This window comes from Populus alba, chromosome 1 (assembly GCF_005239225.2).
Source record: "Populus alba chromosome 1, ASM523922v2, whole genome shotgun sequence".
Classification (NCBI taxonomy): Eukaryota; Viridiplantae; Streptophyta; class Magnoliopsida; order Malpighiales; family Salicaceae; genus Populus; species Populus alba.
In genome coordinates this window covers 54,162,142-54,178,693 of record NC_133284.1, presented here as the reverse complement: position 1 = coordinate 54,178,693, position 16,552 = coordinate 54,162,142, and the positions used below count along the sequence as shown (strand labels likewise).

Below are 16,552 nucleotides of genomic sequence, written 5' to 3'. Positions count from 1 at the left end.
TACAATGTAAATCATCTTTTTTAAAATTTTAATTTAAAAAAAAAATTATTTTTTTTATATATGTTTTTATATATATTTTGATGTGATAATATCAAAAATAATTTTAAAAAAAATATTAATTTTATACATTTTAAAAAAAACACTGAAAGTGTAACTGCTATCATAATCTTAAATATACACACGAATAATCAAATACCTCTTTCTCATCTTGAGTTGCTGTCATTGATGCTATTTAAATTGTTGGCTTACCTGGTAAATAACTACTCTCATTGATGCAAATATTTAGGTTGTTGGCTTACCTGATAGTAACTGTTAGTAAGAAATAATTTGTAGAATGGACATGAAACTGCATCGTTTGTTACTTTGATGTCTCAGTTATGTACTTTTTTTTCTTGGCTCAGAATAATTAATGACAGATGGAATTGCAGATTTGATATTATCACTTTTTCACCTTTTTTTTTTTTTTTGGCGTTGCAATTTATTACCTATAAAAAACAACAACAATATCACTTTATTCTTTCTTTAAAACTGTAATGCTCCAAACTTGGGGAAAGGTTCTTTCCAATGAATAGTTTTCTCGACCGGTAAAATATACATCACTGAATTGGGCTTATATGTTCTTATTATTACCTAAAAGGAATTTATTGTTGCAAATAGATTTATTAACCATTACTTTTATCTAATTCAAAATTTTCATATTTCTCATATATTGGATGTCGGACGCAAGGCAACACAAATACTATGGACAAATTAAAATCAATATTGAAATTAATCTCACTCTCTTCTCATTTTTTGGATTTTTTTTAATTTTTATATATGATAAAATATTATGTATTATTATAAAATATATAATAATATAGTATTAGGATGGGCCCAACCTAGTTATGTGGGTTGAGCCCATCCTAGTTGGGTTGAGATTCAGACCAAAATAAATTAGGCCAAGGTCAGCTCAAAAGAGTTGGGTCAGTATTGGCCCAAAATAGGGATTTGGTCGATGTCTGCCCAACATACTTTATTTTAAAGGAACTGGGCTAGACCCGATACAGAAGTTTTGGTTTGGGCCGTCCAACCCAGGAATAGTGGGCTTTTCATTGAAAACTAGCAGAACAATGAAGATGGGGTTGAAGAAGAAGATAGGGACGATGGGGAGGGAGTACATGAAACATCCATATACCGCTGCCACAGTTGCACATGCTTTCGTCTCAAATTAACATAGTCCGACTTCATGGAATGCCAGCTTCCATAGTTAGTGACAAGGACCGAGTATTTATTAGCTCTTTATGGCGTATCCTGTTTCAGCTTCAGGGGACTAAGTTGTGCTTGAGTTTCAGTTACCATCCTCAAACAGAGGTAATTAATCGAGTCTTGGAGCAATACTTGAGGTGTTTTGCAGGGTCCAACCAAGAAAATGGATTGACTGGATTCCATGGATAAAATTTAGCTATAACACCTCAGTCCATTCATCTACCAAAATGACATCTTTTGAAGCAGTGTATGGTGTTCCACCTCCAAGTTTATTGATGCATGTTCTGGGAACTTTGAAAGTACAAGTTCTTGATGGATATCTGCGTGATTGAGATGCCATCCTGTGCGAGTTGAGAAAGAATCTCTCGTTAGCTCAGGAGCGGATGAAATGTCAAGCGGATCAGCGAAATCGTAAGGTCATCTTTGAGGTGGGCGACTTTGTATACCTGAAACTGCAACCTTAGTGACAGACGATCGTTGGCATTTCGCAGCTCTTTTGAAGCTGTCACCCAGGTACTTTTTATCCATATAAAATCACTGAAAAAAGTTGGACCCAGTGGCTTATCGGTTGGCTTTGCCTTTGATTTTTTAATTCACAACGTCTTTCATGTAAGCATGTTGAGAAACATGTTTGACCCGTCACTACCATCTCGACTCAGCTTCCTCCTGTGACTGATGAAGCTGTCATTCTTCCTCAATCTGAGACCGTTCTTGATGGTTAAGTCATTCAAAAAGGCAGATACCTTCTAAAAAATGAGGTTCTAATTAAATGGAAGGGAGCCTCGGTAGAAGATAAGTCTTATCTTGCATTTCCTTGCGGACAAGGAATCTTAAGGAGGGGAAATTGATATGATTATGCATGTAGAGGGACTGGCACGTGGGTGTGTGCGTGCAGAGGGACACATACGAGGGGTGTATGAGGAATGGTCTTTGCTGGTTATTGATGGTTGCTGGAAACTAGTGTAGTGGGAGGATACTTCTTTATTGCTTACTTTCATATCCTTGAGCATGTTGTTTAACTTTCCAAGTTTAGTGGGCTATAAAATATAGCCAATAGGTTGTTCTTGATTATGCAGATAATAATATAAAATCCTTCTTACTTTTGTCTCTTCTTCTCTTCTTCCCTGACTCTTTTATGGTTGATAGTAAATTACTCATCACTGGACCAGTAGGAACACAGAAAAACAAATGGTCTCTTTGAGTCTGTTAGCGACTGGAATTCTAAGAATTGTGGGGCTAGCTTTGGGTTGATTTTGGAAAGGAATACGAGTTGATTTCAAGTGACTTTTTGAGTCGATTCGGAACTGTCAAGTTGAATTTTCTAGGCAGATCACGAGTGATGAATGGATATTATATCAAATGTCTATTTGATTAAAAAACTTTACGTTTAAAGATGGAATTTATATTATTTTAAATGATAATATTATTAATGCTTTTCCATACAAAATTTATTACAAGAAAAGGTAACTCCATTACAAAGCTTGAATTTATATTATAATCTGGCAACTCCATATATTATTCCCATGCACCGAAGTACTTCAACATGCTTGAGACCGGAAGGGTTCACGTGTGATCAAGCGACTTATAATCAAGACAAACAGTACTGATCAAACCAGACTCCTTACTTCCGGTTGATGTAGCCAACACTATGATCATTAAACAGTTGTGTAAACAAATTCTTTAACATAGTCATACAAAGCCTTGGCTTTTGCAGGATCAAAAATCTCCACACCATGGAAGCCATCCTCATCAAACCTTGCAACCACGTCCACTCCACGCGACTCTAACATCTTCACCAATTCCTTTTGCTTGTCAACAAGTATATCCCCACCGTATCCTCTAAAGAAACACCTTGGCAGCCGTTCGATTTTGTTCTTTTCAAGAGACCCGCCAACAATGGGATTGCAATACTCATGATCACGATCGGTATCTTCAGGCAAAGACAGAGCCCACATCTTATCACTAGTAGCCAATGGCAAAACCGGATCATTGATCAACCTCTTCTCTGATTCAGTCCTGGTGACAGCAGAAAAATAGGGGACATTCAATATCAAACCAATGATTTTCAAGGGTTCGATATCAATATTCAATGCAAGCAAGTTTGCATGGTAAGCGATATTGCCACCAGCACTCATGCCCATCAAGAAACACCTTGAAAAATCAAGGTATTCCTTAAACCAAGGTTCACAAGAAGGGCCGTTGATGTTCAAAACTTGTTTTTGGACCCACTTGATAGACTCCATAGCATCTTCATATGCAGCGGGAAGGCGATGTTCAGGGGCAAGACGATAGTCAACAGACAGGACGAGAGCGGGGAAGTGAGAAGCCATGTCACTGCATGTCTGATGGAAAGCAAGATTTGCAGCACTGTAAAGAACAAAGCCACCTCCATGATAGTAAATAATGAGAGGGAGTTTGGTGTTTTGAGGGGGATTTAGAGGGCGAAATAAACGAAGAAATGTTTTGTTGTTGGGGTTTAGAGCAAGGTTGTCAAAATCGCGTTTTGACTCGTAAAATCGTACGATTTTACGAGTCAAAACATGTATTACGAGTTGAATCGTATGAAAAAATCGAAAATGGGTAAAATCGGGTTGAAATCGGGTGAAATCGCAAAAATTGGATGAAATCGCGCAAAATCGCGATATCAGGACCGATTGTGCGATTTCACCAGAATGAGGGACTGTTGACTGTTGAGTCAAAGTTTTTTAGTGCTGTCCAGCTGTCCCACAATTACGCTTTGTTGGTTTGTCTTCACGTCTTCAGTCTTCTAGTTCTAGCCGTTGATTGTTTTTTTCCTGGATTCTTATTCTCTCTATCTACAGAACGATCAAAAGTTTCAAAACGATCTATATTCTAATCGGCGACAACGATCTTTCTCCATCCTCCACGGTCCGGTGACTCCAGTCTCCAGCCTTCACTCCTTCTCTTTCCTCAGTGCTCACGGTCGTGATTTTAACCGCGACGAGCTGACAACGATCTCCTCAACAGCGGCACGCAGCAACGTTCTCCACTTCTCCTTTCTTTCCCATCTTCAACAGCAGCAGGCGACATCGGGCGGTTCAGCTCATCATCTTCACCAGCAGCCGCCGTTCAGCTCATCATCATCATCTTCAACAGCAGGAGGCGGCACCGTAAGTGAATTAATTTGTGACTCTGTGCCCTGTAATAGATTTGTAATACAATTTCAATAACGAATTTAGTATGTTGCCCTGTTAAGACTGGAATCACCGAATACATTTTAATAGATTTGTGCCCTGTGAATTGATTTTAATAGCAAATTTTGTATGTTGATTAGTATGTTGCCCTGTTAAGACTGGAATCATCAAATACAATTTTAATAGCAAATTTTGTATGTTGCCCTGTGAATTGATTTTGCCCTGTGAATTGATTTTAATAGCAAATTTTGTATGTTGCCTGGTTATGTAATTTGATTTTGCCACAGTATATAATGTAATTGATTTAATAGCAACTGTAATTGATTTTACTAGCAAAAATTGATTTTGCCCGGTTATGTAATTTGGATATGTATAACAGTATAATGTTGAATTGAATGGAATGCATCGGGTGAGAAAATTTTGTGAATTGTTATGTATAACAAAACTGTAATTATAATCATAAAATGTTTGGATTGATTACAGGGCTGATTTGAGTTGATTCTTGAATTGATGAACACTTGAACTTATGGCATCTAGAAAAAATTCTTCTGGTAATAGATTTGATGTGGGATGGCAACATGGTATAGATATTGATAAGAATTCTAAAAAAGTACAGTGCAAGTATTGTCAAAAAATTCTCAGTGGAGGTATTTTTCGTTTCAAACAACATTTGGCTGGCACTCGTAAGGATGTCGAGCCATGTCAGCAAGTTCCAGAAAATATTAAACAAAAGATTTTGGGTGTTTTGGTGAAAAATCTAGAAGCAAATGAAAAGAAAAGAAAGGCCAATCAATATAGTGCAAATGATGATGATGATGAAATTATAGAAATTAGCTCCAAGAACAAGGGAAAGAGAGTAGTTAGTGGGAGTGGAAGTACACAAACAACTCTAAATCAATTGTTAAAAAAGGATATTAGAGAAGAAGCATGTCGACAAATTGCAAGGTTTTTTTACACTAGTGCAATTCCATTTAATTGTGTAAAAAACCCTGAGTTTGTAAAGGCACTTGAATTGGTTGCAAGGCATGGGCCAGGTTTCAAGCCTCCATCCTACCATGATATTAGAGAGAAGTATTTGAAGCAGGAGGTGGATCAAACAATGACATTGCTTGAGGAGTACAAGATAGAATGGAAAAAAACAGGTTGTTCAATAATGTCTGATGGATGGACAGATAAAAAGAGACGTTGTATTTGTAACTTTTTGGTTAATAGTCCTAAAGGGACAGTTTTTTTATCATCAGTGGATACCTCTAATATGTCCAAGACTGCTGATAAGGTATTTGAAATGTTAGATGCCATTGTGGAGAGGATTGGGGAGGAAAATGTTGTCCAAGTTGTCACCGATAATGCTGCAAATTACAAGGCAGCGGGACAATTATTGATGGAAAAAAGAAAAAGTTTGTTTTGGACACCATGTGCTGCCCATTGTATTGACTTGATATTAGAAGATTTTGAGAAGAAGTTAGAGGTTCATCAAGTAACTATTGCCAAGGGGAGGAAAATCACCTCATATATTTATTCAAGAACCATTCTTATTTCCATGCTAAGGCACTTTACGAATGGAAGGGATTTGATTCGACCTGCCGCCACTCGGTTTGCAACTGCATATTTGACGTTGGGATGTTTGAATGATCATAAAATGCAGCTGATGACTATGTTTACTTCCAAACAATGGAGTTCTTGTAGGTTTGCAAGAATAGAAGAAGGGAAACGAATTCAAAATTGTGTTTTGGACAGCAGGTTTTGGCATGATGTCACTATATGTATTAAGGCAGCATATCCCCTAATTAAAGTTCTTCGATTAGTTGATTCAGATCAGAAACCAGCTATGGGTTTTATATATAAAGCAATGGATGAAGCAAAAGATAAGATACAAGTGAATTTTGGTCGTGTGAAAAAAAGGTATATATCTTGCTAATTTTTATTTCAAATAATTTCATTTATGAATATGAATGTCATATATAAAGTAATGATATTTTTATTGTTTTTTTATATAGTTATATACCTATATGGAATATTGTTGATGCAAGATGGGAACTTCAACTCCACAGACCCTTACATGCAGCAGCTTATTATTTGAATCCTGATTATCATTATAATCCCAATTTTAAGGTTAATGCCAACATTAAAATTGGATTATATCAATGCTTAGAAAGGATGGTGCCTAATGCAAGTGAAAGGTGCAAAATTGACTTGCAACTTGAATCATTCAAGAATGCAAAAGGGTTGTTTGGCATTGAGGCTGCCAAGACAGCTAGAGATAAAAAAACTCCAGCTCAATGGTGGGATTCTTATGGGGATGAATGTCCAGAATTACAAAGGTTTGCAATCCGAGTTCTAAGCTTGACTTGTACTTCATCTGGATGTGAGCGTAACTGGAGTGCATTTGAAATGGTAAGTTTTTTATTTTTTTATTTTAAATGTTGAAATATTTGATAAAAATCTTATCAATTTGAATTGTTTATTTAGGTTCATACAAAACGAAGAAATCGTTTGCACCAGAGAAAAATGAATGACTTGGTATTTGTAATGTGCAATATGAAATTGAATAATAACCAAGTCAAAAAGCAAGCTAGTGATTTTGGTGTAGAAGATGATCTTTCATCTGATGATGATTGGATAACCGAGGGAGAAAAACATCCAAACTTTGATTTGTTTGGTGCTATTGACAGTGCAACACGAAGACAAAATGGTAATGAAGATGAAAGTGATGAAGAAGAAATTCCTAATGATGTTGAAATGGAGAGTCATGGTATTGAAGATGATTTGAATATTCAAATTGATGATATTGGTGTTGGTACTAGTAGTAGCACTAATGTTCATAATATTGGTGTTGGTACTAGTAGTGATACTAATAATCCTCTTGATGCTAATGATATTGATGAATGCTTAAGGAATGATGAGGAAGATGAAGGGAATGAAGCTGGTTTTAGTTTACATGACACACCAGCAGATTGTTTGTTTTAAGTTTGTTGATTATTAGTTAATGAAAAGTTATTTTAAATTATGTATGACTTTTATTTGAATTATGTATTTTAAGATGCTTGAACTATATATGAATTTTTATTTGAAGGCTTGAAATATGTATGAAGTTTTATTTGAAACATGTTTTTTAATGTGCTTGAACTATGTATGAATTTTTATTTGAAACATGAATTTTTTTTAATGTATTTCAAAATCCCTTACGATTTTACGATTTTACGTTCCGTTTTTACGATCCGATTTTGTGAAGGGCTTTCCGTTTCGTTCTAAAATCTCGATTTTAACAACCTTGGTTTAGAGGGATGTCTTTCGAGAGCGAAAGTTCTTTGGAACCTGGAGTTATTTGTTCTGTTGGTGGTACGTCAGGAAATGGGCTGTTTCTAGTGAGTGAGCCATCTGGATTCTCCACAAAATGGCAGAGATCTGTTAACTTGACAGAGGAAGCTAACATGGTGGAGACAAGGTAGTAAATTCTAAGGGAGATGAAGAACAGTATGCAAGAGGAGGAATTAATAGAAGGAAGGGAAGTGAATGGATTGGTAGTAAATGTTGAAATATTTATGGAACCACGGAGCAGCAACCTTTGTTGAAGATGCTGGTGTCTATGAGAGTTATCTTTTATTTCTTTGCATTTATCTTTGAAAAATTCCGCGACGCCACAACAGTCAAACTTGTATTAATATCTCAAAATTATCTGTTGATAAACTCTAAAAATTTAATTATCTGTTGATAAAATAATAGGAGAATGATATTGTCATTTTCTAATCGATAATAACACTCCATTCATTAGAAGTTTAAACGATTTCTCTTTTTAAATAAATTTTAAAATACAAATCACACATTAATACAATTAAATTATAGATGAAAACAATGAAGTTAAAATAAAATAAAAGACAAAATCAAAATTATGTGTGGTAGTGGTGTGCAAGACAAGATAACTCTCTTTACATCAAGTTTGGTTGCTAATGGACAAGTTATAATAAAATATATTTTTTTATTTTATTTTTAATATATATTTCTATTAAACATACATATTTAAAAAGAATTAGATTTTTTTTTCACAATAATGTATATTTAATAATAGCATAATAATACTAGTTATAAAAAACCAGAAACACTGTTGTTGTTGATTACCGGAAACACTTGCATGGTGGACTGTTTGGTGATCATGGATGGCTGCACGCCGTGGAGGGAGGACCTAGAAGACTTCTTGTTGTAGCTTTGCCTTAGCGTCTTGATATCAAATACCCTAATTAACCGGTGATGGTGAGGTTCCATATAATTCCATATGATGAGTCGTGAGAGCTGCAAATTCATATAAATTTGATTCTTGTTGATACCAATTCGAATGGAAAAGTACTTGTGGAATGCTTTGCTAACGAACAATTACTGATTTGGCATTTAGCATGCAATAATGCGAAAGTTCATGGGATTTTAGCTGTTCATGAATAAATTAAACAGGTTAATTATTTTAGCTTCTACATAGTTAAAATTCGATATATCATCATGTACAGAGCTCAGTATAAAAGTTAAAAACTATTTTAACTAACCATAGGATTTCTTATAAGTGGTCAAGCAAAACGCAAAAATTAAGAGGGTGTTGAGGAATATAATATTTGTTGTTTTTTAAAGTTTTTTTTGTTCAAAAATATATTAAAATAATATTTTTTTTATATTTAAAAAAATTATTTTTAATATCAACATATCAATACTATCTAAAAACATCAAAAATATTAATTTAAAATAAAAAAATAATATCTTCTTTTACAAAACACTTTTAAAATCTAAAAACAAATGGAATCATGGAAAAAAATTTAAAATACAAATCCGAAGGGGGAGGGTTGCCGGCTATTGTCTGTTTATAGAGGAAGATGAAAATGAGCTAAGAAGAGTCATTGTTGGGTTTTAATTTCTTTTAAAATCATATATGAAATTTTATTAGCAATCACAATAAAATTGCCAACGAATTTTTTTATTCAATCATTGTTTCCATATGAAATTATTTTTAAAAAATAAAAACATTATTCATGACAATTTATTTGCTTATGGCACCGGCATAAATAGAGGTCCTTTTAATCAATGTCCCAGTTTTTTTACTTGAGCTCCGATGATGACATCACTTAAATAGGATTGAAGCTTACAAGCACACTTATGGTTCTGACAAAAACAAGTATCACACAAACATTTCTTGCCTATACACCAACATCCTTGGCCTGCACAGTCTGCATTTTTATTGCAACGCAATGTAATCACGGTGCTTCTTGCTTCTCCTACATGTGAACCTGACAAACACAAGTGCATAATATTTTATTTTTTTTAATGAAAGGTATAGAATAATATTTGTTTGTGTGTGAATATTAGAATGAAATATGAGAGAGAGAGAGAGAGAGAGAGAGAGAGAGAGAGAGAGAGAATAACAAGAAACAATGATTAAAAGTGCAAAGAGCAAGAAAGTTAGCTTGAATGAAGACTTCTCCATCTCTCTTTCTTTGCTATGAAAATACCTTAGAGATATGTAAATGTCAATTACTTGTTTTATTTTTTATGCAATGAATAAAGGATAGGCTCTCCCATTGTAACGTCAATGCTTTTCGTTTAACTTTCCAAGTTTAGTGGGCTATAAAATATAGCCAATAGGTTGTTCTTGATTATGCAGATAATAATATAAAATCCTTGCTACTTTTGTCTCTTCTTTTCTTCTTCCCTGTCTCTTTTATGGTTGATAGTAAATTAGTCATCACTGGACCAGTAGGAACACATAAAATCAAATGGTCTCTTTGAGTCTGTTAGCGACTGGAATTCTAAGAATTGTTGGGCTAGCTTTGGGGTGATTTTGGAAAGGAAAAAACTTTAAATTTAAAGATGGAATTTATATTATTTTCAATGATAATATTATTAATGCTTTTCCACACAAAATTTATTACAAGAAAAGGCAACTCCATTACAAAGCTTGAATTAATTTATATTATAATCTGGCAACTCCATATATTATTCCCATGCACCGAAGTACTTCAACATGCTTGAGACCGGAAGGGTTCACGTGTGATCAAGCGACTTATAATCAAGACAAACAGTACTGATCAAACCAGACACCTTACTTCCGGTTGATGTAGCCAACACTATGATCATTAAACAGTTGTGTAAACAAATTCTTTAACATAGTCATACAAAGCCTTGGCTTTTGCAGGATCAAAAATCTCCACACCATGGAAGCCATCCTCATCAAACCTTGCAACCACGTCCACTCCACGCGACTCTAACATCTTCACCAATTCCTTTTGCTTGTCAACAAGTATATCCCCACCGTATCCTCTAAAGAAGCACCTCGGCAGCCTTTCGATTTTGTTCTTTTCAAGAGACCCGCCAACAATGGGATTGCAATACTCATGATCACGATCGGTATCTTCAGGCAAAGACAGAGCCCACATCTTATCACTCATAGCCAATGGGAAAACCGGATCATTGATCAACCTCTTCTCTGATTCAGTCCTGGTGACAGCAGAAAAATAGGGGACATTCAATATCAAACCAATGATTTTCAAGGGTTCGATATCAATATCCAAGGCAAGCAAGTTTGCATGGTAAGCGATATTGCCACCAGCACTCATGCCCATCAAGAAACACCTTGAAAAGTCAAGGTATTCTTTAAACCAAGGTTCACAAGAAGGGCCGTTGATGTCCAAAACTTGTTTTTGGACCCACTTGATAGACTCCATAGCATCTTCATATGCAGCGGGAAGGCGATGTTCAGGGGCAAGACGATAGTCAACAGACAGGACGAGAGCGGGGAAGTGAGAAGCCATGTCACTGCATGTCTGATGGAAAACAAGAGTTGCAGCGCTGTAAAGAACAAAGCCACCTCCATGAAAGTAAATAATGAGAGGGAGTTTGGTGTTTTGAGGGGGATTTAGAGGGCGAAATAAACGAAGAAATGTTTTGTTTTTGGGGTTTAGAGGGATGTCTTTCGAGAGCGAAAGTTCTTTGGAACCTGGAGTTATTTGTTCTGTTGGTGGTACGTCAGGAAATGCGTTGTTTCTAGTGAGTGAGCCATCTGGATTCTCCACATAACCGCCGAGATTTGTTAACTTGACAGAGGAAGCTAACATGGTTAATTGAGATAAGATAGTAAATTCTAAGGGAGATGAAGAACAGTATGCAAGAGGAGGAATTAATAGAAGGAAGGTAAGTGTATGGATGGTAGTCAATGTTGCCAAAACTGTCAAACTTGTATTAATATCTCAAAATTATATGTTGATAAACTCAAATACTTTAATGGCTACAAAAACTTCAGTACCCTTGCTGCTGTGTAGCGATCGAGTGCCTCAATATTTTCCACATGGATGCATGTATACAAGCAGTGTGTCGAGCTTATTTTTAACCTATAACAATGTTTCTTCGAAGATTTTTCTAGGATTTCATGTGAGTTCCTGATAATTTTTCAGTACCTTCATACAACTAAAAAATTAAATAATTAACTAACATATAAATTTTATTTTTAAACTAATTGAAATTGTTTTACACATCATCATTACAAAAAGTCATTCAAGACAAAAAGATGATGGAGAAACATTGATTTGTTGGCTGATAAATGGTCCCCAGAAAGACTATTTTTGGCTAGGAGATAAATGACGAGTGGATCTGCCTTGATGGAGTGTTTTGGTCACTACTTTACAGACAAAACTTCCAGCCTCCAACGCTGAAAATGTTGGATAATATCTCCAAGTGGGTTTTTTTAGTATTTACGTCCATGCAAAAGTCTCATCTCTTATTAAAAATATGTTTTTTAATTTTCTATTCCTCTATTCACGAATTACTGTTTATTGGAGCAATATGTTTTTTAATTTTAATTTTAATTTTATTCTTATATTTATTGATATTAAGCTTTATATTTATTTTGGTTTGTTTTTTTAAGATTATTTTAATCTTATTATTTGAGTCATGAGTTTTTTGGGTTAATTAGATGGCTCTAGTTTTTTTTTTAATATTTTTTTTTCAATTTCATCCTTTATTATTTAGGTTTATTGAAAATTAAGTTTCATAATTAGTTTGTTTTATATGATATTATTACAATCGCATGATTCAAGTCAAGAGTTTGGCAGGTTAAACTATGTTGACTTGGATCTTTTTTTTTTAATTGATTTTTTTTCAATTTTATTTTTTAATATTGAATTGATTGAAAATTAAACTTTTTAATTTGTTTTGATTTAATTTCTATTGGTTTATTTCAATCACATGATCAAGGCTTCGCAAATTAATGTAGATTGACTCGAGTTCTGTTTTTGTTTTTTTTGTTTTAATTTTAATTTTGAATATTGAGTTGATTGAGAATTGACATTTAATAAGTTTTTTGATTTATTTTCTATGAGGTTATTATGGTTTGATAAATTAGGTTGTGGATTTTAAATGTTAATCTGAATTGATTTGGGTCAATTTAATATATTGCTATCTTAATATATTGTCATTTTCTTTTCTAATTGATATTGTCATTTTCTTTTCTAATTGATAACAATACTCCGTTCATTAGAACTTTAAACAATTTTTTTTCTTAAACAAATTTTAAAATACAAATCATATATTAATATAACAAAATTATCATTATAAAACATTTAAATATACAAAAAAATTATAAATATTACAACAAATATCAATAAATTAATTTAAAATATAAATAAGTCAGTTTGTTTACTTGGTGGAGTGAAGCTTGATAAAAAATAAAATCATAAAACATAAGGCAGATTGTGGTGGCTTGACTTGTCAAGATTGGGGGTATTGGATTTCGTTGTATGGAGGGGGAAGGGTTGCCAGCTATTGTTTGTTTATAGAGGAAGATGAAAATGAGCTAAGAAAAGTCATTGTTGGGTTTTAATTTCTTTTAAAATCCCAGAAGAAATTTTATTAGCAATCATTATAAAATTGCCAATGAATTTTTTTATTCAATAATTATTTCCATATGAAATTACTAAATAACATGCAAAACTATGCGGCCACACACAAATATATACCACCTCATTAGTAAATATTATAGATTATTATTAAAGAGATAACATTTTTACTATTTCTCTTTAAATCCCTTAACAACCATATTATTATTTTTTTAAAAATAAAAACATTATTCATGACAATTTATTTGCTTATAGCACCAGCATAAATTAATAGAGATCCTTTTAATCAATGTCCCGGTTTTTCTACTTGAGCTTCGATGATGGCATCGCTTAAGGAGGATTGAGGTGTACAAGCACACTTATGGTTCTGACAAATACAAGTCTTACACAAGCATTTCTTGCCTATACACCAACATCCTTGGCCTGCACAGTCTGCATTTGTATTGCAACGCAATGTAATCACGGTGCTTCTTGCTTCTCCTACATGTGAACCTGACAAACACAAGTGCATAATATTTTATTTTTTTAATAAAAGATATAGAATAATATTCATTTGTGTGTGAATATTAGAATTAAATATGAGAGGGGGGGGGGAGGGAGAGAGGGAGGGAGAGAGAGAGAGAGAGAGAGAGACTAACAAGAAACAATGATTAAGAGTGCAAAGAGCAAGAAAGTTAGCTTGAATGAAGACTTCTCCATCTCTCTTTCTTTGCTATGAAAATACCTTTAGAGATATGTAAATGCCAATTACTTTTTTTTTTTATGCAGTGAATAAGGATATGCTCCCATTGTGATGTTATATAGGTAAGGTTATGGGAGTAATAATGGAAAGGTATATCTTTGTAGATTACATACCTTTTATTTCTATATCATATAATCTATAAATTATAATAACGTACCCAACATATAAGGTAAATATTAAAGAGGGAAAAGAGACTTTCACAATATAAGATTTCAAACGTAAATATTTATTTATGGATTTATGTTACATTCTAAATAGTTATGTGTTTAGATGAAATTTGCCAACAAGATAAGATTTTAAATTTGAATCATATTCAGGCCAATATATGGATCAGATCCAATACTTGGACTATTGTTGATGCATGAATTGTTCAGATTATGTGAATTTGTCATTTTATGGTTTCCACATTGTGCCTTTTACCATTTAAAATATATATATATATATATATATATATATATATATATATATATATATATATTAAGAATATTTTTAAATATTATTTCATTGAATTCCACTTAATTCTTATTTTGTTCTTTAATAAGATAATATAAATATTTTTTATCATATCAACAGGTGTTCTTTTTGTACAACCTATTATAAAAACTTATTTTCAAATTTTAATAAGTTGATTTAACATGAACACTATTTTTTGTTATCACTAGTTCATTTGTTTGCACTCCATTGAGGGCTAAACTTGTTTTTAAAAAACGTTAAAAAAACAATTATTAAGAGCACAAAGGTTTTTTTTGCAATGCTATAAACTCAAGCAAGACGATAAATCTTTAAGAGCTAACTTGATATGAATTGGTTTATTTAATAGGTTTAAAGGAAACTTAAATAACTTTTTTATTTAAAAAAAATAATGTTAAACAATAAAATAAAAAATTAAGGTAAAAAATAAAAGATAATTATTATTCTCAGCAATCCGGGATATGAGGTCAAAAATACCATACATAGAAAAACAGTGAAACACAATTCTCAGTAATCTAGTATCGAATAATAAATTATCATCATTATTATTATAACAATTATTATTCTCATCGTTATTATTTTCATTACTAATATTATCATTATCATTACATTACAACTACCATCATCACTACTATTATTAATAAGTAATATTATTTATTATTATTATTATTATTATTATTATTATTATTATTATAGTTGTTATTATCATCGCTATTATTATATTTGTTTATACTATTATTATAATTATTATCACCACCACTATAACTAATATTACCATTATTTTTATTCTTATCATTATCATCATCATTATTATTGTTGTTGTTATAAGCACACTTATTATTATTATTATTATTATTATCACAATCACAATCATTATTACTATTACTATTACTAATATTATTATTATTACCATTACTATTACCATTACCATTATTATTACTGTAACCACCAAAGAGAGATCAATATTTTTATTATTATTAATATAATTATCACAATTATTGTTATTATTACTATCATCACCATAATTATTGATATCATAACCACTATAATAATTATAATAAAATATTATTATTATTATTATTACTACTATTATCACTATTATTGTTGTTGGTGGTGGTGGTGTTGCTGTTGCTGCTGCTACTGCTGAAATAACAAAAATCATAAACCATAAAAACTCTGACAAAAGGGTAAATGAAACAAATAAAAAATCAAACAAAAACAAATATCAAACTAAAATAAATATTATTACCATTGAAAAAAATCATAAATTTGATTTGAATGATAAAATTAAAAACTATAAAAACTCTCACAAAAAAGACAAAGGAAAAAAACTAAGAAATCAGAAGTATAATGATCATATTGAAAAACATCATATACAGAAATTAGAATAAAAGAACTAAATTATAAGCAAATAAAACTCTAACAAAAGAGAAAATTACTAAAATAAAAATCAAATCTAAGGGATGGATTCTAAAACACCAACCAAAAATAGAAACAGATTTAGAAGGACTGAAACTATAAAAATAAAATAAAAAAAATAAGAAATTAAAAGAATGAGGACTGAAATGAAAAACAAAACATATGATAAATTATAATTGAAGGACAAAATTGAAAAAAAAAACTTCTATAAAAGGAATAATGATGAAATAAGAAATTCAAAGAATGAAAACTGAAATTGAAAAACAACAAACAAGAAGGACAATTGTGCACTTTAGCTATCAGGAGAGGGAAAAGAAAAGAAAAAATAAAAAAATCAATCACCAGTAGCAATTCAACCACGATGAACCTATACACGTCATACCATGTGAAAGAGGACATGGCTAAGCATCCAAGGAGATGGCAAATAACCAGATTTGACCACCAAATTGTGTATATGCACCACCTGAATGGCGTAGATACCACTCACTTGCTAAGGTGTATAGAACTCGCACTAGTAGCTTTTCAATTAAAAAATTAAAAACAAAACATGAAAATACTAAATCATCTCTCATGACCCTCTTAATTATACAAAATACTTATATGAAAATATCAAAATATCCCTAAAAGCAAAGCTTATTTTTTATCTTTTCTAAAGT

The 16,552-nt window shown here is 32.3% G+C and overlaps 2 protein-coding genes and 1 long non-coding RNA gene across 3 annotated transcripts; 1 reads left to right on the top strand and 2 right to left on the bottom strand.

The window, feature by feature from the left end:
• Positions 1–2,645: 2,645 nt before the first annotated feature.
• On the bottom strand, positions 2,646–8,004 carry LOC118038444 (probable carboxylesterase 8). The gene is made up of 2 exons (XM_035044801.2): positions 7,684–8,004; positions 2,646–3,728 (listed from the first exon to the last, which is right to left on the bottom strand). The coding sequence occupies exons 1-2, from the start codon at positions 7,831–7,833 to the stop codon at positions 2,901–2,903; spliced, it is 978 nt and encodes a 325-aa protein (XP_034900692.2). The 5' UTR covers positions 7,834–8,004; the 3' UTR covers positions 2,646–2,900.
• On the top strand, positions 4,882–7,476 carry LOC118038436 (uncharacterized). Its single transcript, XR_012170652.1, has 2 exons — positions 4,882–4,951; positions 6,870–7,476. It is a non-coding gene; the product is annotated as an uncharacterized lncRNA (long non-coding RNA).
• A 2,233-nt stretch (positions 8,005–10,237) lies between the features above and the next one.
• On the bottom strand, positions 10,238–11,655 carry LOC118038460 (probable carboxylesterase 8). Its single transcript, XM_035044826.2, has one exon. The coding sequence runs from the start codon at positions 11,486–11,488 to the stop codon at positions 10,511–10,513; it is 978 nt and encodes a 325-aa protein (XP_034900717.1). The 5' UTR covers positions 11,489–11,655; the 3' UTR covers positions 10,238–10,510.
• Between the last annotated feature and the right edge of the window lie 4,897 nt (positions 11,656–16,552).